The sequence below is a fragment of the Agelaius phoeniceus genome, chromosome 23, assembly GCF_051311805.1.
Source record: "Agelaius phoeniceus isolate bAgePho1 chromosome 23, bAgePho1.hap1, whole genome shotgun sequence".
Classification (NCBI taxonomy): domain Eukaryota; kingdom Metazoa; phylum Chordata; class Aves; order Passeriformes; family Icteridae; genus Agelaius; species Agelaius phoeniceus.
This window is the reverse complement of record NC_135287.1, coordinates 4,655,437-4,676,256: the sequence shown is the minus strand read 5'-3', so window position 1 is coordinate 4,676,256 and position 20,820 is coordinate 4,655,437. Positions and strand designations below refer to the sequence as shown.

Sequence of the window (20,820 nt, the reverse complement as noted above, 5' to 3'; positions counted from 1 at the left end):
TCTCCCTGTGCCTGGAGCAGAGATTTTCCAGGGTCAGGTGCTGGAAGGAGCTGCTGGGCAGTGTCCCACGTTTTTAAGTGCCTGATTCACCCCGTGTGTGTTGATAGTTGTGTTGGACTGATGAGAAGCTCTCGCATTGCTGGAATTTCTGCTGCATTTCTGCTCAGCAAGTGGGCAGGGGCAAGGCCTGGAAGAGGCAGAAATTCCCATCAAAACCCTTGTGGTGCTTCCTGACAGAATTACAGCATCCCGGTCAAGGCCTCTTCTGCTTTTTCCAGCTGAAATTCCAGATTTCTCTCTATTTTAAACAGTTTAAACTTTGGTTGGTTGAGCAGCTGCTGTGTTTTTGTTTGAACCTTCCCCAGAACTCCTCTGAGTTCAGGCCCTGGTTAGAAAGTGCATCTTAATGCCATTATTATTATTTTAATTGATGCTTATTACGACTGTAATAATAATTAACTACTAATTTCAGGATTTTGAGCCTGTTTGAAATAAACTGTAGAAGTTGCAATAATATATCCAAGGATGGAATATCCAAGCTCAGGAAATGGAGTCACCAAACCCAAAATGCTGCACAGAGCCACGTGCTGAATACAAGATGCTGGAATGTTCTCTGAGCTTCTCCTTTCCTAAAGTTTTCCTTTTGGCCAGATTTAGGCCTGTGCTGTTGATTATATTTTACATTTTCCAGCGGTTTATTCGCCTGTAACCATTTTTCCAGGACAGAATGATCTCTGTGGTCACAGCCAAGTGATCTGAGGGCAGATGCTTCTGCTTTTTTCCCCAACTAAAAAAAGATGCAGAATGCTGCCACTCTCCTTTGACAATGTCACAGCCACTCCATGCATGTGGCAGAAGAGCAGAGAAAGAGGATTTTGGGGATTTTTTTTTTTTTTGGAGATTCCTATATTTGGGATATATATTTTGAATAATTTTCAAACCACTCAGAATACCAGGTTTGGCAGAATGTGGTTTTGGACCACAGTTAATTTCAGGCCTTGCGATTGGAAGGAGAAAAATGGAGGAGAAAATGAGTGGAATGAAAAGGACTTTGGGGGAAAATTAGGTGTATTTTGAGTAGCAGCAACGATTTGGTAACAGAAGAAATGTCCAGCTATGCACATAAAATTAGAAAAATTAGCTGGAGGGGGAACACACAACTTGTGTGGTTCAAGAACAGCTCCCTCTAATTAGAGTCATCCCCTTGCTGAGATGCTGAGCAAATCAGGCTGTGTTGGAAGGATGGAAGGAGGTGGCCAGGCCTGGGCATTGCACTGGTGAGGTCTCAGCCCTGCTGCAGTCAGGACACACCAGGTGCTGTGAGTTAAGGGTTTGCATGGAGCCAGAGGAGTTGCAGAGCTGTAATTTTGGTGTATTTCTGACCCCACAGCACCAGAAATAAAGCAGCTGTGGGGATGTGGAAGGAGTGCCCTTTGCTTGTGAGGCTGTGCAGCCCTCAGAGCTGGAACTGGGGTTTTTTTCAGAGCTGTCAGCTGGCAGAGAAATGTGATGCACAACCTGGTGCACATTTTGGGAATGAGGTTTGGGAGGCAAAGCCAAGCTTAGCTGTAGGCCATGAAAGAAGGATGTGTCTGGAGGCCAGGGCTCACAGAACTGAGCAATATTCAGTGCCTGCTCCAGGGCACTAAAGCTGCAGCATTGCTTCAAATACCTGCTGCATTATTTTTCCAGCAGGAAGAACAAGTTCCCCGTGGATTCTTTTCTGTTTTAAAGGCAGCTGATAGCACAACTGGTCTGGGAAATAGAATTGTTTCTAAAATTGTGTTGTTTTACAGCAAAAGAGGCTCTTGAAAACAGAGATTTGCTGTGCTGGGAGATTTTCACGCCCCACCTCCAGTTTGGAGGAAGAGATTCCATCCTAAACAATCAAGATGGACAAAGGGTAGAAGAAAGGAAGTGGAATTAGTCCTGGTTTGCAGATGAGGCACACAGAGATGAAAGGTGTTTTTCCTTTGAATTGTTTATTAATAGCTGTGTATTAATTCCCTACTGAAATCTTGGCTTAGAAGAGCAAAAAATTAATACAGCTTAAACAATTCTCTAAAGAGAGCAAACTCTGCTGAAGTAAGAGCAGGATGAGGAATGCAAAATCCCTGTCCCCTGCACCTCTCACAGGGGACTTGCCCAGAGCCACAACCTGAATCCTTGTAATTGTCCCAAAACAACCCAAATCCTTACAATTGTCCCAAAACAACCCAAATCCCTACAATTGTCCCAAAACAACCTGAATCCTTGTAATTGTCCCAAAACAACCTGAATCCTTGTGATTGTCCCAAAACAACCTGAATCCTTATCATTGTCCCAAAACAACCTGAATCCTTATCATTGTCCCAAAACAACCTGAATCCTTAAAATTGTCCCAAAACAACCTGAATCCTTATCACTGTCCCAAAACAACCTGAATCCTTGTGATTGTCCCAAAACAACCTGAATCCTTACAATTGTCCCAAAACAACCTGAATCCTTGTAATTGTCCCAGACCAACCTGAATCCTTGTCATTGTCCCAAAACAACCTGAATCCTTGTCATTGTCCCAAAACAATCTGAATTCTTAAAATTGTCCCAAAACAACCCGTGCCTTGCTCGTATTTGGAGATATCACAGTTGTCCTGAGGACATCTGTTTTTTCAAGGATCACAGCCCAGATTAGGAATTCAGGATGATTTGGATTTCACTTTGCAAGGTTTCCCACATGGAACTCCAAATCCCAAGGATGTCTCTGTGTGTCTTGGAAGTTTTGGGGACAAAAATGCAGCAAGTTAAAGCAATCCTTGAAACTGTAACACTTATAATTGTCCCAAAACAACCTGAATCTTTATCATTGTCCCAAAACAACCCGAATCCTTATCATTGTCCCAAAACAAGTTGAATCCTTACAATTGTCCCAAAACAACCTAAATCCTTGTAATTGTCCCAAAACAACCTGAATCCTTGTGATTGTCCCAAACCATTCTGAATCCTTGTGATTGTCACAAAACAACCTGAATCCTTATCACTGTCCCAAAACAACCTGAATCCTTATAATTGTCCCAAACCAACCTGTGCATTGCTTCTATTTGGAGATATCACAGTTATCCTGAGGACATCTGTTCTTTCAAGGATCACAGTCCAGATTAGGAATTCAGGATGATTTGGATTTCACTTTTCAAGGTTTCCCACATGGAACTCCAAATCCCAAGGATGTTTTAGTGTGTCTTGGAAGTTTTGGGGCAAGACAAAACAATCCTTGAAACTGTAACGCTCAACCAGCCCTGATTTTGCAATTACAGGTTTGCAATCAATGAGGTTTGCAATCATTGCAAACCTTTAGAATCCTGCATTGCTGCAAACTGGGCTGCTGCCTCTTTAAAGAAATGGAAATAATGGAAAGCAGAGCTAGAGAGTGAAAGAAGTGTGATATAACTGAGGCATTGATCCGTGCTCCTGCCAATGGGGCAGGGCCAGGAGCTGGACTTCAATAATCCTTGTGGGTTCCTTCCAGCTCCAGGATATTCTGTGTTTCTGTGGGCCTGTTTTGTATTTATTAACAGTTACCTTTTGCTGTTTATGAATGTGACAAGAGAAGGAGTTTGTTCCACTTCTCTCCTGCTCCTGGCTGTGAGGATTTGACTTCAGCCTTGTTTCTTTCCCACAATTTCATATCAGCCCATTGCTCATTGTTCAAAAAAACAACAACCCCAAACCTTTTAAAACAGCTTCTCTTTCTCTTCAATATTTACATTCTTCAAATATTTATTGACCACTCCACTTTGTTTACCCTCCGAGTTTGTTTTCACAACGAGCCTCATGAGTGCCGGGATGTTTTTGTTGCTTTCCTTTGAACTCGTTGCGCTGTAAGAAAATCTCTCTGGTTCTTTGCCACCCTTCTAAACGTGTTCCTGCTTGGGATTAACTGATCATACAGAGCAAATATTTCATCATTCCACGAGGGCTGATTGATCAGCTCCCAGTCACATCCGTCCTCCCTGCTCCTCCATCACGTTGCAGGAACATTTTTCATTTGCTTTCTGCTCTTCCCCTGTCCATCTGTGCTGCTTCCTTGCTTTTTAAATTCTTTAAATTGCTGGCTGTGGTTTTGTTTCCTCTGTTGCACCTGCCTGGAGTAGGTACAAAGCCAAGGACAGCAGCAGGGCTGCGTTCCTGCTTTTCCCAGACGGGAATCAGACACAGCCTCTGTTTATTTTTCCCCAGACAGGTTTTTTAAGTGTGTTTATACACACTTCCAAGATGAGTCACATTGTTACCTTCTGCATTGTAGAACCTCCGTGCAGAAGGTGGCCTTTCCCAGAGCTTGTATTTGGAAATGCCCGAGTGTTGGAGGCAAATATTTCTATTTATTCTAAATATTTCCTGTTGCTGCCTGCTGTTCTAGCAGGGAAATCGATGCTTTGTGTTGCCTGATGAGCTTTGGGAGGGTGTGCAGCCCCTCAGGGTGAAAAGCCAGAGCTTTGTGGGAGTGGGGAAGTGGAATTTCGAGGTAATTGGGATGTTTATGTCCAGCTGACTGCTCTGCTCCTTTGTCGTCACAGAAGTGCTCCCTGGTGGTTTGCACGGCGTTATATATTTAATATTATATATAATCATATATATAATCATATATATATATTTATATATATATAATATATATAATTTATGTATAATTTATATATATAATTTTTATATATATAATCTTATATATATAATTAAATTATATATATTTAATATATTATATTAAATTATGTATAATGTATAGTTAAATATAATATATAATATAAAATATAGAATATAGAACATTTTATATATCTAATATATAATATTACATTATATATTTAATAGATTAAATATATATTAATATATTAAAATATCAATATATTTAATATTTAATATATATATTAATCTACCTATATATATTTAATATATATCTATATTAAATCTCTCTATATATTATAGAGCATTTAATAAAGCTCTGTTCGGGGTGCCAGGGCTGGGATTTTTCATGCAGCTCCACTCGGGGTGCCAGGGCTGCAGTACCAGGGCGGCAGAACCGATGGGTAAGGGCAGGAGAGGAGCAAAAATCTGCAATTTCTCCTCGGCGAGGGCAGCGAGGAGCAGCCAGGGTTAAGCGGGTGATGTGGGACATCCTTAAAGGCACAGCGGGAGCTTTTCTCCGCAGCCGGCTGGGATGCCAGAGCCGGGCAGCGCATTGCAAAGGCGGCTTTGTTCCAGCCATGCCGAGCCCTTATCAGAGCGGGGAATCTTTTTGTCCACTCCTTGGGCGGCCCTGAGATGCCTCGGAGCGGCAGCAGCAGCGAGGGTCCCGGGCGGCTCCGTGCGGTTCCCCCTGGCGGGGTCGCAGGGCAGCGGGGAGGAACCTCCCGGGAAGGGCCATGCGCTGACAGGTGCCCCTGGAACCCTTGAATCCTCGTTTCTCACCTCCCAGGCGGGCGGGGAATCCTCCCTGTGTGTGTGTGTGTGTGTGTGTGTGTGTGTGTGTGCTGGGGCTCAGGCAGCTCCTCAGGAAAAGAATGTGGGGTTGGGATGGAGATGCAGCTGGGATGGAGATGTGGCTGATGGGGGAATGTCAGTCTGGGGGGAAGGGATGTGGGGGGAAAAGCTGGGGAAGGTGAAGAATATTCCCACTGGCATCCCAAGAACTCGTTTGTTTGTGTTGGGTTTGAGGTGAAATTTTGGTGCTGCTGGTCCCTCCTGGCTGCCCCTGCAGTGACACTGGGAGTACAGTGGCAAAACATTTGACTCTGTGCTGAGGGAAGAAAAGGAGGCTAAATAATGGAGGCAGCACTGTGATGATTTCACAGGGATCTGTAATTAGGCTGAGCTCCTATTTCTGGCCTTTTCCTTGTGTTTAGGGCAGCCTTATTCTCCACCTTGTTTATTCATGTGGGCAGGGGCTGCACTGAGCAGCTCTGTGAGGGTTTTTGGTCAGTTTTGGGGTGAGCCCAGCAGATTCCAGGAATCTGGAAGAAAGGGCCAAGAGAAATTAAGGAAGTCGGTGGGAGCAGGGGTGAATCCAGCTGGGCTGGGGTTGGAAATCAGAGGTGGCACAGGGCAGGTCTGAAGGCAGAGACTGGGGCAGTGCTGTGTAGGACGCTCCAGGAGGCTGGGATCTCTTTGGATAACCAGATTGGAACAGCTGGGAGGAATGGAGAAGCTGGAATATCCATAACAGAACAACACAATGCAGAAGCACCCACTGCACCAGCCGGTGCTGGAGAAAGAGATTGGCCCATGGACCATTTTAGGACAATTAGGACAATTTCCCTTCTCTTTATGAACGAGCTGTGAGCTCCTGCAGCTCAGCCCAGCAGGGAAGAGGGAGCAGAGGGGTGCTGGGTGCTGGATGGGGCCTGTCTGTACCAGGAGGCTGCTGCAGGCCAGCCCCTGGCACAGCTCTGTGGATGCTCATTCTGCTCTCCCCAATGGCAGCTATTGAAGCTTTAGCCAGATGTCAGGGAACTCTCCCTTTGTGCTGGGCCTGCACGGGAGCAGCACGGCTGCTCAGTTCCTGGGAGCAGAGAGGGGGTGGCTGTCTCAGATTCCCAGTGGCATCCCAAGAACTCGTTTGTTTGTGTTGGGTTTGAGGTGAAATTTTGGTGCTCCTGGTCCCTCCTGGCCGCCCCTGCAGTGACACTTGGGAGTACGGTGGCAAAAGATTTGACTCTGTGCTGAGGGAAGAAAAGGAGGATAAATAATGGAGGCAGCACTGTGATGATTTTTGTTTTTCACCTCCCAGGCAGGTGGGGAATCCTTCCTTTGTGTGTGTGTGTGTGTGCTGGGGGGTCAGGGAGCTCCTCAGCTGGGGTGGAAGGGATGTGGGGGCAAAAAGCTGGGGAAGAACTTAAGGTGGAGAATATTCCCAGTGGCATCCCAAGAACTCATTTGTTTGTGTTTGAGGTGGAATTTGAAATTTTGGTGCTGCTGGTCCCTCCTGGCTGCCCCTGCAGTGACACTGGAAGTCCAGTGGGAAAACATGTAACTCTTTACTAATGAAACAAAAGAAGGATAAATAATGGAGGCAGTACTGTGATGATTTCACAGGGATCTGTAATTAGGCTGAGCTCCTGTTTCTGGCCTTTTTCCTTGAGTTTAGGGCAGCCTTATTCTCCACCTTGTTTTATCTGTGGTCATGGGGGCAGGGGCTGCACTGAGCAGCTCTCTGGGGTTTTTGGTCAGTTTTGGGGTGAGCCCAGCAGATTCCAGGAATCTGGAAGAAAGGGCCAAGAGAAGTTAAGGAAGTCGGTGGGAGCAGTGGGGACACTGGAAGTCCAGTGGCAAAACATTTAACTCTGTCCTGAGGGAAGAAAAGAAGATTAATAACAGAGGCACTACTGTGCTGATTTCACAGGGACCTGTAGTTAGGCTGAGCTCCTGTTTCTGTTATTTTTCCTTGTGTGTAGGGCAGCCTCCTCTCAAAAGCTGTTTTGCTTTTCCCTTCATCCTCCCTGCAAAGGGGAGCTGCTCCTGCTGAGGTGCACTCAGGCCCTATCTGCCTGATCTCCCCAGCCCTCAGCACGCTGCTGTAACCCAAATAAATGCAGGAGTTCTTTTATTAGTGCTCCATCTCAGAGACATCTGCTGGGTTATTGATGTGCCTGGTAATCTTCATTTTCCAGCACACTGCTGGGTCCATGATCTGTCAGAGCAGAGCAAGGGCTGCTGGGCTAAAAGATGCAGGAGGACAGAACGTGCAATGGCTCCCCAGGAAACAACAGATGGGTTTAGTGCCAAGCTCCAAGAGGAGCTTCAGGTGTGTGAGTGGTGCATGGGTAGAAACCCCAGAGAGGGGATTTGGGGGTGAGAAGCTCAGCCAGCCTTTCCCACTGCATCATTCCAAACTGGCAGCTTCCAGGTGGGATCTGCTGCCTGTCCCTGGTGCTCTGTGCTCTCCATTTCTCCTCACGTCTGTCCTGCAGTGCCTCTCCAGGCTGGGATGGGATTCTCTTGGCATCAACCAGCAGGGAAAAACTGATTTGCCTTGTGCTCCTCTTCCTCCTCATTTTCAGAGATCACACGGATTTAAAGAAGGCCAGAACTGCACTGAGCACCCTCCTGGGCATCACTGGGAGCTGATAGCTGTGATTCCTCAGGGATTTGGGGCAGCCCTTGGCTGTCACAGACACATTTTATGAAAAATCCTTAAGATTTTTTCTCCTGAGAAGCTGAGAGGCCCCAGGAACAAAATGCAAACAATGGTTATCTGCTGCTGTGGAATGCAACAGGTGCATCTGGGATTGGGCTCATGTGGATGTTTCTAATTAGTGGCCAATCACAGCCCAGCTGGCTCGGACTCTCTGTCCGAGCCACAAGCCTTTGTTATCATTCTTTTTTCTATTTCTAGCCAGCCTTCTGAGGAAATCCTTTCTTCTATTCTTTTAGTATAGTTTGAATATAATACACATCATAAAATAATAAATCAGCCTTCTGAACCATGGAGTCAGATCCTCATCTCTTCCCTCATCCTCAGACCCTGTGAGCACCGTCCCACCTGGCTGGTGAGGAACCTGCCCAGACAGACTCTGGCCATGCTACAAATGCTTGTCCTGGCTGGTGCAGGCTCCAGCTCCCACTCCAGCCCTTGTTGGTGCTGAACCTCCCCACAGCCTTTTCCCTCCCATCCATGCCTGCACCTCTCCTGCCCCTGGCTCCCCAGGTGCTGATTGTGCTGCTTGTCTGAGCCTGGTGCTGGGGACAGCAGGCAGGGCTGTGTGTCCTGGCTGAGGTGGGACCTGCTGCTGGTGAATGTCTTTAATTCTGTGTGGTTCCTTTTGTGCAATTAAGGAGAGCTAATTAGCTCCTCTTAGTGCAGTCTCCTTGCAGAGGTAGCTGACCTCTTGTTAATCCTGGATTAAGTTCTTACCAAGAACTGGCTCTTTGTGTGTCCCAGTTAAGATGTTGACACTTTGTTCTCTCTCTCCCCTTGTTCTCCTCCTCCCCCTCTTCCTCCCCATGCCTGTGAGCACATGATTCTCTGCCTCCTCCGGCCCCCACTGCTCTAGGAATCCATGGACTCTGTGAAAATGCCACTGCCAGCTCAGAAAGAGTTTTGCTTGGTCTGGCACCTGTCTAGGAGCCCATTTTCCACAAGGAGAAAGGGAGAGTGCTTCTTGTTGCTTGGCAGGCTGGTGTCACAGACATCTTTTATGAAAAATCCTTTCTTTAGGATTTTTCCTCCTGAGAAGCTGAGAGGCCTCAGGAACAAAATGCAAACAATGGTTATCTGCTGCTGTGGAATGCAACAGGTGCATCTGGGATTGGGCTCATGTGGTTGTTTCTGATTAATGGCCAATCACAGCCCAGCTGGCTCGGACTCTCTGTCTGAGCCACAAGCCTTTGTTATCATTCTTTCTTTTTCTATTCTTAGCCAGCCTTCTGATGAAATCCTTTCTTCTATTCTTTTAGTATAGTTTTAATGTAATATATATCATAAAATAATAAATCAGCCTTCTGAACCATGGAGTCAGATCCTCGTCCCTTCCCTCATCCTCAGACCCCTGTGAACACGGTCACAGGCTGGGAATCCTGTGTGGTTTGAGGAGCAGCACCCGTGGGCTGAGCAGGAGTTGTCAGACAGGAGCAATCCCCAGCCAGGGAATCCCCCTGTCCCAAGCTGAGCAGTCAGGAGTCCTCCCCTTCATTCCTGAAGAGGGACAATAGCAAACCAGCAAATCAAACACGTGCAAAATGCTAATTACCACCCAGTTTCCCAGCAGTGCTAATCCTGCTTGCACATCTCCAGGTTGTTGCACTCGGTTTTCCCTCAGGACATGTTTTCCTTCAGTGTTTCTTGACATTTCTGTTGTGTCTTTTTCAAAGGCAAGGCTGGAAATAAAACACAAGTGTGTCCCGCTGGTTCTGTTCTGCACTCAGCTGATGAGCAGAGCTGTTGGGGAAGAGCTCTCCCAGTGGCTTTAAGTTTTCAAACCAGATCAGATTAAAGGTGGGCAAAGAATTACGGGGGGGGGAAATGTGTTTACCCACCCAGGTGCTCATTGTTGCCTGACGTTCTGCAGACAGATTTTAAAGGGCTCTTTTTGTGTTTCCCTGCTGGTGTGCCTTACAGGGAGGGTAGGATTGCTCTGGAGAGCTGATCCCAGCCCCACCTGATGCTCTGCAGGTCTGGACAGCCAGGCCCTGCTGTGGATCTGTCACCAGCCCTGGGCTTTAATTACCCAGCCAGTGCCTCGTTTCCTCGGGGCTGGGAGATGCAAAATGCATGAGAGTGCTTGTGTTACAGCAGCACCACAGCCCTGCAGGCTCTGCAGGGGCAGTTTGGGCAAGGAGAAGGCGCTGCCTGCCTGGCCACTGAAGAGCCTGGCCCAGGAAATTGGAGGGAGGGATGCCCAGACGTGGCTCTGGTGCTTGGTAGAGCTGTGGGGTGCAAGGGGCGAAGTTATGGGGAATTTGGAAAACCACACAGCACCTCAAAAGCTTTACAAACTCGGTCACATCTGCAAAGTTTCACCCCAAACTCTTGGAAGGACAAAGAGCTTTTACATTTCTGCAGCACCATGCCTGGCCCTGAAGACAGCTCATTTTCATGGTGATAAAAGTTGGATGAAACTGCACTGAGAGAGGCTCTTTAGGAGCCTTTGAGGAAGCTCAGGGCTGTGACCATGTCATGCTCAGCAGGCAGATGCTCACATTGTCCTTCACACATGAAGTGAAGTCCTTGTCCTGAGTCTTGAACAGCAGGCTCGTGCAAGCGAGCCCAGCTGGCATAAAATGCATTCTTGCAGCTCTTGAACAAGACAGGAATTTGCAATTTTATGTCCAGAAAAGCTTCCTTAAAGGCTCCTAAAGAGCCTCTCTCAGTGCAGTTTTATCCAACTTTTATCACCATGAAATGAGCTGTCTTCAGGGCCAGGCATGGTGCTGCAGAAATGTAAAAACTCTCTGTCCTTCCAAGAGTTTGGGGTGAAACTTTGCAGATGTGACCAAGTTTGTAAAGCTTTAGAGGTGCTGTGTGGTTTTCCAAATTCCCCATAACTTTGCCCCTTGCACACCATGCCAGATAAGCCTAGGAAGCTTTTCTCTGAGTAAATCTTGCATTTTTACCACTTCTCTTACAGTGCTTTTGGAAGGAGGACTTTTGTTTGATTCATTTCTCTCCCGACAGTCTGAAGGGTGGGTTAGGCTTCACCTCATGTCTGTCCTGCCACTCCATGGAGCTTTGAGCCTTTGTGTGTTCCAGATCTGAAGCAGCCATTATATTGAATTTATCACAGCATTTGGGTCAGTGTAACTCATGTGGCTACTGAAATATAGCATCTGTTCAAACCTTAAAATTCATCCAGACTAAATGTATCAACATTTGTGGAGGCTAAGAATTGTGGTTTTAACTATTTTCTCACTTTCTGGAAAAGAAAAAAAACGCTGAAAGATCCATAGGCTGTAAAACAAAATGGGACCATTCAGATATCTCATTCCAAGTGCTGTTGAATGCAAAGTGTGAGGCTTGAATTGATTCTGGTTGGAGGTACAGAACAGTGTTTGGGAGAGCACAAACCCTTGCATAATAATGCTTGCCACAGATGGGTAATTGAGCCTTGAATTAGTTACAGTGGTTAGTTTTGTTTGCTTCCCAAAATAGGTTTCTCTTGTCTGGTCAGGATTCATCCAGCTCCAATTTTCAGCATTTCCAGCTGATACCCAGCGGGATCAAACCTGGATTCCAGGTGAGCATTTAAATTTTGCCATTCCTTGGCCTCCAGGCTGTGCTGGAAGGATTCAGTGCCTTTAGTGCTGGTTGCTCTTCTCTGGGTTTATCCAGATTATCCATCCCTGACCCTGGTTACAATCCTACACGTGGTGTTTCAGTGGGAGTCACCATCCATGGGAAAATTTCAATTTAAAACGTCATTTCCTTGAAGTAAATTACTAATTCTCCAGCTGGCAAACTTTGGGAAGCATTTGGAACAACAAAACTGACCTCAGGCTGATGGATGCCACAAAGTTATTGGAACAGTGGATTCTTGTGCACCTAGGTGTAATCTCTGAGGAATATGAAGGTGCTGGCAGTGTTGTGATATCCAGACAGAGGCGTGGATGGTGGTGCTGCTTTCAGTTTTAAATCCTGTGCAGCCTTTGAATGGCACTGATCTGAGCCTGCTGGAGCACCTCCTGCTCCCACGGGTGTTCTTTACAGTGGAATGATGGATAATCAGCCTTTTGGGGAGATGCCCTTCTGGGGATCAGCACCCAAAGCTGGGACTGACTGTCAGGAGAAGAGAAAATGCTCAGCCCTGGGTGTGGAAGGAGCAAAATACAACAAGAGCAGCAAAGGGCAGAGTGATCAGTATTTATAGCATCCAAGGAACAGCTCCTTGTGCTGTCAGTGAGGGTCATTCACAGCACCCCAAGGCCAATAATTCAGTGTAATTCCACACGAGGACACTTGTGCTCCAATCAGGGGTGTCAGTGCAGCTCCAGCTCAGTTCTACTCTATTTCCTTGCACACACAAGGCCTGGGAGGCAAATGCAAGCTGGGTGATTGCTTTGCTCTCATAATCCTTCATCTTAATTTTTATTGTACTAAGAGGGACTTATTGTCCCTTATTATTGTATTGAGAGGGACTGAAGTCCATCTCCATATTCAGGAATAAAGATGTCCCCAAGCAGGTTTGGAGGGATACAGTGTCCTAATGCTGAAAAAGCTGTAAACTTTGCTGGATTATGTTGCTTTAAAAATCCCAGGCCTGTTTACACATGGATAAGCGCTGCAAAAGAAACAAAACAAAAAAAAAAGAAACCAAATTAGCTTCCTAGACAGAGCCGGCTAAATTGAGTTGAGGTCACCTTAACTCTGAATGAGCGTTGTTTAATTCAGCTCAGATAATCCACGTGGCTGCTTAATTAGGGTTTAATTTTCCTGCCTGTTCTTGCTTACAGGCTTTGAAACTTTCTCCCAGCAGCGCGTGTGCGGCAGGGAGGACAAAACACAAACCACAAACCACAATGTTTCCAACCTGTCAGATTTTAACTCCTGGCGTTTTGTTGGTGTCCTTGGCAAGCGTTTAGGGTCGGTTTTTTTTGGGGTTCCTTGGGGGAGGTGCCAGCAGGGCAGGCAGGGAGGGAGGTGGGGAGGACAAACACATTTCCAACCTGTTGGATTTTAATTGTAGTGTTGTTTAAATCCCCAAAAAGCCATTGGAGGGGTCTCTTTGCCAGGGAGATGCGAGCGGGGCAGGGAGGACAAACACAACGTTTCCAACCTGTCAGATTTTTAACTCCTAGTGTTTAAATCCTTGGAAAGCTTTTGGGAGTCTCTTTGGAGGGGTGATGTGAGTGGGGTGAGCACATTATGTAAAGCGGGGAGGACAAACACAACGTTTCCAACCTGTCGGATTTTTAACTTGTAGTGTTTGTTCAAGCCCTTGTAAAGCCTTTGGGGGTCTCTTTGGCGTGGGAGAGGTAAACGGGGTGGGCACATTATGTAAAAAGGGGAGGAAAAACTCAACGTTTCCAACCTGTCGGATCTTTAATTCCTTGTTTAAATCCTTGAAAAGCTTTTGGGGATCTCTTTGGAGGGGGTGATGCGAGCAGGGCAGGCACATTCTGTAAAACGAGGAGGACAAACACAACATTTCCAACCTGTCGGATCTTTAACTCATAGAGTTTGTTCAAGCCCTTGTAAAGCCTTTGGGGGGTCTCTTTGAAGGGGTGATGCAAGGGGGGCAGGCAGGGGTGGACCCATTCTGTAAAACGAGGAGGACAAACACAACGTTTCCAACCTGTCGGATCTTTAACTCCTAATGTTTAAACCCTTGAAAAGCGTTTGGGGGTCTCTTTGGCGGGGCACATTCTGCAAAGCGGGGAGGACAAACACCAGACAGGTTTCCAACCTGCCGGATCTTTAGCTCATAGCGTTTTTCCAGCCTTTTTAAAGCCTTTGGGGGTCTCTGCTGGGGCGATGCGAGCAGGGCAGGCAGGGGTGGGCGCATTCTGTAAAACGAAGAGGACAAACACAACATTTCCAGCCTGTGGGATTTTAACTCAGAGTAGTGTTTGGGGGTCTCTTTGCCGGGGTGTTGCGAGCGGGGCGGGCTGGGGTGGGCGCACTATGTAAAACGAGGAGGATACACAACATTTCCAACCTGTCGGATTTGTAACTCGTAGCATTTAAATCCTTGAAAAGGGTTTGGGGGTCTCTTTGGCGGGGGAGACGCGACTGGGGTGTGCACATTATGTAAAGCAGGGAGGACAAACACAACGTTTCCAACGTGTCGGATTTGTAACTCGTAGCGTTTTTTCCAGCCCTTTTTCCCAGCCTTTGGGGGTCTCTTTGCGATCGGGCCGGGCAGGGGTGGGCTCACTATGTAAAACGAGGAGGACAAACACAGGACCGGTTTCCAACCTGTCAGATTTTTATCTCGCAGTGTTTAAATCCTCAAAAAGGGTTTGGGGGTCTCTGCCGGGGTGATGCGAGGTGGGCACATTATGGTAAAACGAGGAGGACAAACACATTCCCAACCTGTCGGATTTGTAACTCATAGCGTTTGTCCAAGCCCTTGTAAAGCCTTTGGGGGTCTCTTTGCCAGGGGAGACGCAAGCAGGGTGTGCGCATTCTGTAAAACGAGGACAGACACAACATTTCCAACCTGTCGGACTCGTAGCGTTTGTTCCAGCCTTTTTAAAGCCTTTGGGGGTCTCTTTGGCGGGGGAGATGCGAGCGGGGCGGGCACATTCCGTAAAACGAGGAGGACAAACACAACGTTTCCAACCTGTCGGATTTGTAACTCGTAGCGTTTTTCCCATCCCTTTTTCCCAGCCTTTGGGGGTCTCTTTGCCGGGGCGATGCCATCGGGGCGGGCAGGGGTGGGCGCATTATGTAAAACGAGGAGGACAAACATAACGTTTCCAACCTGTCGGATTTGTAACTCGTAGCGTTTTTTCCATCCTTTTTTCCCAGCCTTTGGGGGGGTCTCTTTGCCGGGGCGATGCGATCGGGGCGGGCAGGGGTGGGCGCATTATGTAAAGCGCTGCGCAGGCGTGTGCGCGGAGCGTGTGCGGCCGCACCGGGCAGCACCAGCGGGGGGACGGGCATGGGCACGGCCGGGGCCGGGGCAGCGCCGCGGTGGCCCTGAGAGCCCCGGCAGGGGCCGTGCCATGCTGCAGGAGGTGAGTACCCTCCCGGCCGGCCGCACAGTGCATGAATGAATGAATGAGCCCCATGAATGCCGGGCGATCCCCACTGAATTCCGCCTAGCTGCTGCCGCTGCCGCTGCTGCTGAGCCGCTCCACGCTCCCCAATGGCTGCCAGGTCAGTGCTGTCGCTGTCACACGTGTGTCACACGCAGGGCTCGGCTCTGGCGGCTCCTCCATCGCACACAGGCGCTCTCCGGGCAGATTAAAGCTGGAGTCCATGTTGGTTGCTGCTGCTGCTGCTGCTGCTCCTCTGCGTTCGGGGGACGGGAGAGCAGGCGGCGTGACATCATGGTGCAGAGATGCTTCGTTTCTCTCCCTTTCCGCGGGCTGATCCCTTCTTAATTTTCATTTTATTTTATTTTTTTCTCCCTCTCCTTGCTCTCTTCCCCCCCCCACGCACGTGCCCTGCCTCTCCTGCAGGGCGGAATTGCTAAAACAGCCTTTTCGATTGTTCCGAACAATGGGCAAATCTGATTGTTTGGGTTCGTTGTTTTTTTTTTTTTTTCTTTCTTCTTTTTTTTTTTTTTTTTCCCCAGCTTTCATTCCCCTCACCCCTCCTCATTTCCCCTTCACGCCCTGCTGTGTCCCCCATCCCCCATTCCCATAGGGACACTTATTCCTGCCGTAACATCTGGGTCCGGGGAAAGAGGGAGGCAGGAGGGGGTCGGGGTTGGATGCGTCACGGAGCCGCTGCAGGAATATGGTTGGATTTGTTTGCCCATGTGCTCTCCTGCCTCTACAAGGGCTCGTGGTTCCGCTCTGCCTTCCTCTCCCGGTGTTTGTGTGTTTGCACTGATGGGGAGAGGCAGGATTTGGTTTGTGCCGCTTTTTCAGGCTCTGCTCCAGAGTCCATTCAGGTGGCTTTTTGTTTTTTTTAATATTTTTTTTGGCAAGGGAGAACAGTAGGAAGTGAGGATTCATTGCACTGTGTGTGTTCATAGAAAGGGAGAATCTGCTGAAAGCCCTAAAAAATAGCTTTTTCTTAGACTACTGGTGGCTGGCATTGTCCTGTGCATCATGGAAATGCTGCTTCAGAAAAGAGAATCTATTCCTGTTCCCTTGCTCCATTAAATCACATGCATCTGCAGCAGAGGCTGGTAGATTTAGGATGCAGCTTGTGATTTTGACTCAGTAGGATGGAAACTTCAAATCTTCGGGTTGTATTTACCTTTACAGCAGTGCAATAACTCAGAACCCCCAACCTTCTCTTGGAGAAGCCCCCATGTGATAAAGAGCTGGGTGAAACCCCCATGTGATAAACAGGTAGATGAAACCCCCATGTGATAAACAGGTGGATGAAACCCCCATCTGATAAACAGGTGGATGGAACCCCCATCTGATAAACAGCTAGATGGAGCCCCCATCTGATAAACAGGTGGATGGAACCCCCATCTTTTAAAGAGCTGGGTGAAAACCCCATCTGATAAAGAGGTGGTGAAACCCCCATGTGATAAGGAGCTGGATGGAGCCCCCAGCTAATAAACACCTGGATGAAGCAGGAGAGAATCTGTTACAGGGAGGGGACAGGGTTGAGCAGGGTTCTCAGGACAAAGGGCACTTTGTGGCTCTTGCACTGGGGGGCTCTGGCCCTCTCTGGTTGTGCCTCGGGGCTGCTGCAGGGCCGGAGCAGAGCAGGGGGAATAATGCACAGGGGGGATCAATCAGAAGTTGTTTTGTTATTTTCAGAAAGGTAACGGGAGGAAACATCAAGGGCTGAACAAAGGGAAACGGCTTTGATCCCGGCTTTGAAGATCACAGCATCTCCCATTAACTTGTGAGGGCTGTGCTGACGAGCTGTGGGAGTGAGTGGGACGATGCGGAGCTGCAGCTTTGTCTGCTGCTCCTGCTGCACAATGTCCCTGCCCGCCCCCGCTGCCTGCGGGCTGCTCCAGCCTTCCTGGAGCCTTCCTCAGGCTCACTCCCACCGGGCCTGTGAGCCTGGACGAGGCTGGGGTGTGCTCAGGGGGCACACCCTGGGCTGGGGATAAAGCCCAGGAAGCCTTGCTGGAGTTACAGCAGGGGAAAAGGTGCCTGAGCTCTTCTGGAGGGAATCTGGGAGTTGTATCACACCTACATCCCCGCCCCAAAGTGGGCCTGGGTGTTCAGCACCGGCTCTGTTGCTTTATCTCTTTCTCCCTTGGAATAAAACGCAGATGACAGCAGCATTGCATCCCCAAAGCACTGAAAGATTCTGATGTTAGCTTGGAAACGACAAGGATTAAAATAACCAGCTTGGATTTGTTTTAATTTTTATTTTTATCCTTTGAGCTGTCAGGTTTTCAAAACTTCCCTCACATCAAAGATGGTTGAACAGGGTCTGTTGTTGTTTTGTTTATTTCTTAGACAAGGCTTGGGAGCTCTGTTCTGTCCCAAGTTCCAGCCTTGGAGATGTTGATGGAAGCCTCAGACATTGCAGTTTTTGCTGTTAATTACAGGAGCTGCTGACTTTGTGGTGGGGAGGGGAGGAAAACAAAGCCTGGATCTGTTCCTCCCTGGGAAGTGAGTGGGTGACCTGCAGGTGACAGTGCTGGGGCTGTGTCTGTCACCTTCAGAGGGATGTGAAATTCTTACTTTGTGCTGTTTCCCCTTCACTGCCTCCCAGATTTCTTTGTGTTATCCATCATGCTTTGTTTTATGTGGCTTGCCTTCCTTTGGAGCAAGTGGAATTACAATAATTTGTGACTGAGGGAGGGTTTAGGGTGTGATTTATAACCCTGCCCGTTAATGACCCTTTCCAAGCTGTGACTGGTGCGTTATTGGATTTATTATGCAGATCTCTCTTGTTGCATTTCAGAAACATTTTCCAGCTTCTCCTCGGGATTTTTGCAGCCACCCCAAGCAGGAAGGGAGAGGTTTCTTCCAAGCTGGCTGAGGGGTGGTTTCTGTGAGAGATGAGGCCGTTTGTCCATGGGTCTGTCTGTCTCCAGTGGTAACCAGGATCGGGTGATCCACAGGGACAATGCCATGGTTAATAATGCATCTGCCCATCCTCGCACTGCTGGCTCTGGGCAGAAGGCAAATTCCTTCCTAATGCTTGCAGTGATTTGCTAATCCTCTGAGGCATAATAATTGCATTAATTTTATTTCATGAATATGTAAACATGTGATTGGATGTCACGGGAGGACAGCATTCTGTGAAATGGCAAAATAGACAGAATAAATCTTAAACAAAGCTGGACTTTCCTGCTAAAAAAACATGCAGAAGGCAGACTATTTTTATATTCTTTTCAAAGCACTTGTCATGAAACACTCCTTGGTTTCTGCACAGCCCTGCAGGTGTCATTGCTTTTTTGACTTATTGCTTTCTCTTTTGTCTCTCTTGCTGGGAGATGTAATAGAAATATAACATTTTGTTATTGCTTGTAGAGCAATGGCGGGCCCGGGGAATTGCTCCAGGATCTGTGCAGGTTTTCATTCTTGGATTATCAATTTGAAGGGAGTGTAGGTTGGTGATCAAAAGTTGTTACCATCTGCTTGCTGTTTGGGAGACTGCATAATGAGCTGCTGAATCTCCTCGTTTTCCACTGATGTCAGACTGGATGGCAGAAAAGTATCTTTGTAGGCGTCTAATTAACCCCCCTAATAGCTGCTTCTGAGGAGAATTAACTCTTTCCAGTGCCACAGCCAGGCCTAAGGTGCCTTCTTGACCTTTCTGCTCTTTTCCAGACTACCAGCACAGTTCTGTGCCGCCCTCCAGGATCTCCTCAGGGAAGTGTAGGCACAGGCTTGGCTTTGCACAGCCCATGGATTTCAGACAGAGAGAGTTCATTATGTGCTTCAATCTGTGCATTTCTGCTGGGCTGGGGATGTATTGCTCAGCACTTCCAGAGCTCAGCTCAAATTGCAGCACAAACCCCAATTCTGGGCCTGGGAGAGCTCATTACCAGGCCGGTGCTGCAGGGAGGAGTGAGTAATTGCAGGATGACTCTTGGAAAGCAAATTCTTTTGAGAGCTGAGGGAAGACTTGGAGGCCTTTAAGCTTTCCAGATCAGGACTTGCTTGAGGGAATCCAAGGGGTTGAGAAATGCCCTGCAGGGAATGGTGTGGGTGGTGTTTTTCTGCCCCTGAGAAGCTGCTGGTGGCCACAGCTGGGTACCTGAGGCTGCTGCTTGTTCAGCTGAGCTGCTCCAGTTGCAAAATTCCTTGGTCCTTTTCCTACTTGTGGCTGAATTCTAACTCACATCCTGCAAGGGGCAGAGCCAAAGGGATTTGCTGTGTTGAGCAGTGTCACAGGTGCTGTGACAATGCCCTGTGGAGATGGCTGCTGGCTCTGGGGGCACATTTGGGAAGGAATTGCTTGTGTCAGTCCCAGGGATGGCTGTGATTTCAGAACTTTGGTGTCACTCCAGGATGCTTGGGTGTCATTCATGCAGAATTCATTTACCAGACTGCAGCAAAGGCAGGTTTCTCACGGAGTTCTCCATGAAAACATTATAAAGAGTTCCTTTGTGGTTTTAAGAACACTAGGCTTAACTTGTGGAATGCCTTTCCCAAAGTGACAGCTTGGTGAAGCTCTGTTCATCACCTGGTTCAGACCCTTACAGGAAATATTCTGTTGGAGGAGAAATTTGGCCTTTCTGTGGTGTCTCAGGGGCTGCTCCGTGCATTGCCAAATGTCCTTTTTCATCAGCTGAAGGAAAGCTTGTAGAATCCCAGAATGGTTTGGGTTGGAAAGGCCCTTAAACATCATCTGTCCCATGGGCAGGGACACCTTCCACTATCCCAGGCTGTTCCAAGCCCCATCCTTGGCATTCCAGGGTTGGAGCAGCCCCAGCTTCTCTGGGCACCTCTGCCAGGGCCTCTGCACCCTCACAGGGAACAATTTTTTCCATTTATCCAACCTAAATTTCCCCTCTTTCAGTCTGAATCTATTACTCCTTGTCCTATCACTACGATTTCTGCTAAAAACCCCTCTCCAGCTCCAAGATACTGGCGGGCTGCAGATTCTTTCCTACACTGCTGCAGATATTGATGCTTTTCCTCCACATCTGAGCAGTTTGGCCTCTTCCCATCCACCCCATGCTTGCTGATGGTATTTTGATGAGGTTTTTGCTTTAGGGACAGCAAGGACATAAAGCAAGGAGACAAACCCAGCCTTGGAATTCCAGGGATGGAGCAGCCCCAGCTTCTCTGGGCACCTCTGCCAGGGCCTCTGCACCCTCACAGGGAACAATTTCTTCCATTTATCCAACTTAAATTTCCCCTCTTTCAGTCTGAATCTGTTACTCCTTGTCCTATCACTACAATTTCTGCTCTCCAGCTCCAAGATACTGGTGGGCTGCAGATTCTTTCCTACATTGCTGCAGATATTGATGCTTTTCCTCCACATCTGAGCAGAGTCTACCACGCTTGCTGATGGTATTTTGATGATGTTTTTCCTTTAGGGGACAGCAAGGACATAAAGCAAGGAGACAAACCCAGCCTTCTGTGCTTTCAAATGCTGTGTGCAGAGGTTTTCACCTCAGAGCAAAGGGGCTGCTGCTTAGGTGGGCTTGTTTGTGTTCTGTCCCTCACTTAATCTGTCTCACCCACTGAAGGCTACTCTGCAGGGGGACGTGAGGCCCTGAATGCACTCTGGGCAATTAGGTCTCTAAAGCGTTATTTATTACAATTATTTTTATTTCAAAGTGGGTCAGGGCCGTTTTGGCATTTCAGGCG

At 47.9% G+C, this 20,820-nt stretch overlaps 1 protein-coding gene across 9 annotated transcripts in view; it reads left to right on the top strand.

Moving 5' to 3' along the window:
* The window catches only part of GRAMD1B (GRAM domain containing 1B), a 126,543-nt gene that overhangs the window by 56,939 nt on the left and 48,784 nt on the right, over positions 1-20,820 (top strand). The window contains exon 1 of one of the 9 annotated variants that reach the window (XM_077189884.1): positions 14,991-15,135. The exons of 7 other annotated variants lie outside the window; for them this stretch is intronic. Coding sequence is in view for 1 of the 2 variants with exons in the window: in XM_077189883.1 (XP_077045998.1) it covers positions 15,267-15,277 (11 nt within the window). In the remaining variant the exon portion in view is untranslated. Of the gene's footprint in view, positions 1-14,990; positions 15,278-20,820 lie in introns of those variants that run through there. One more of the 9 variants, XM_077189883.1, reaches the window with a different exon arrangement.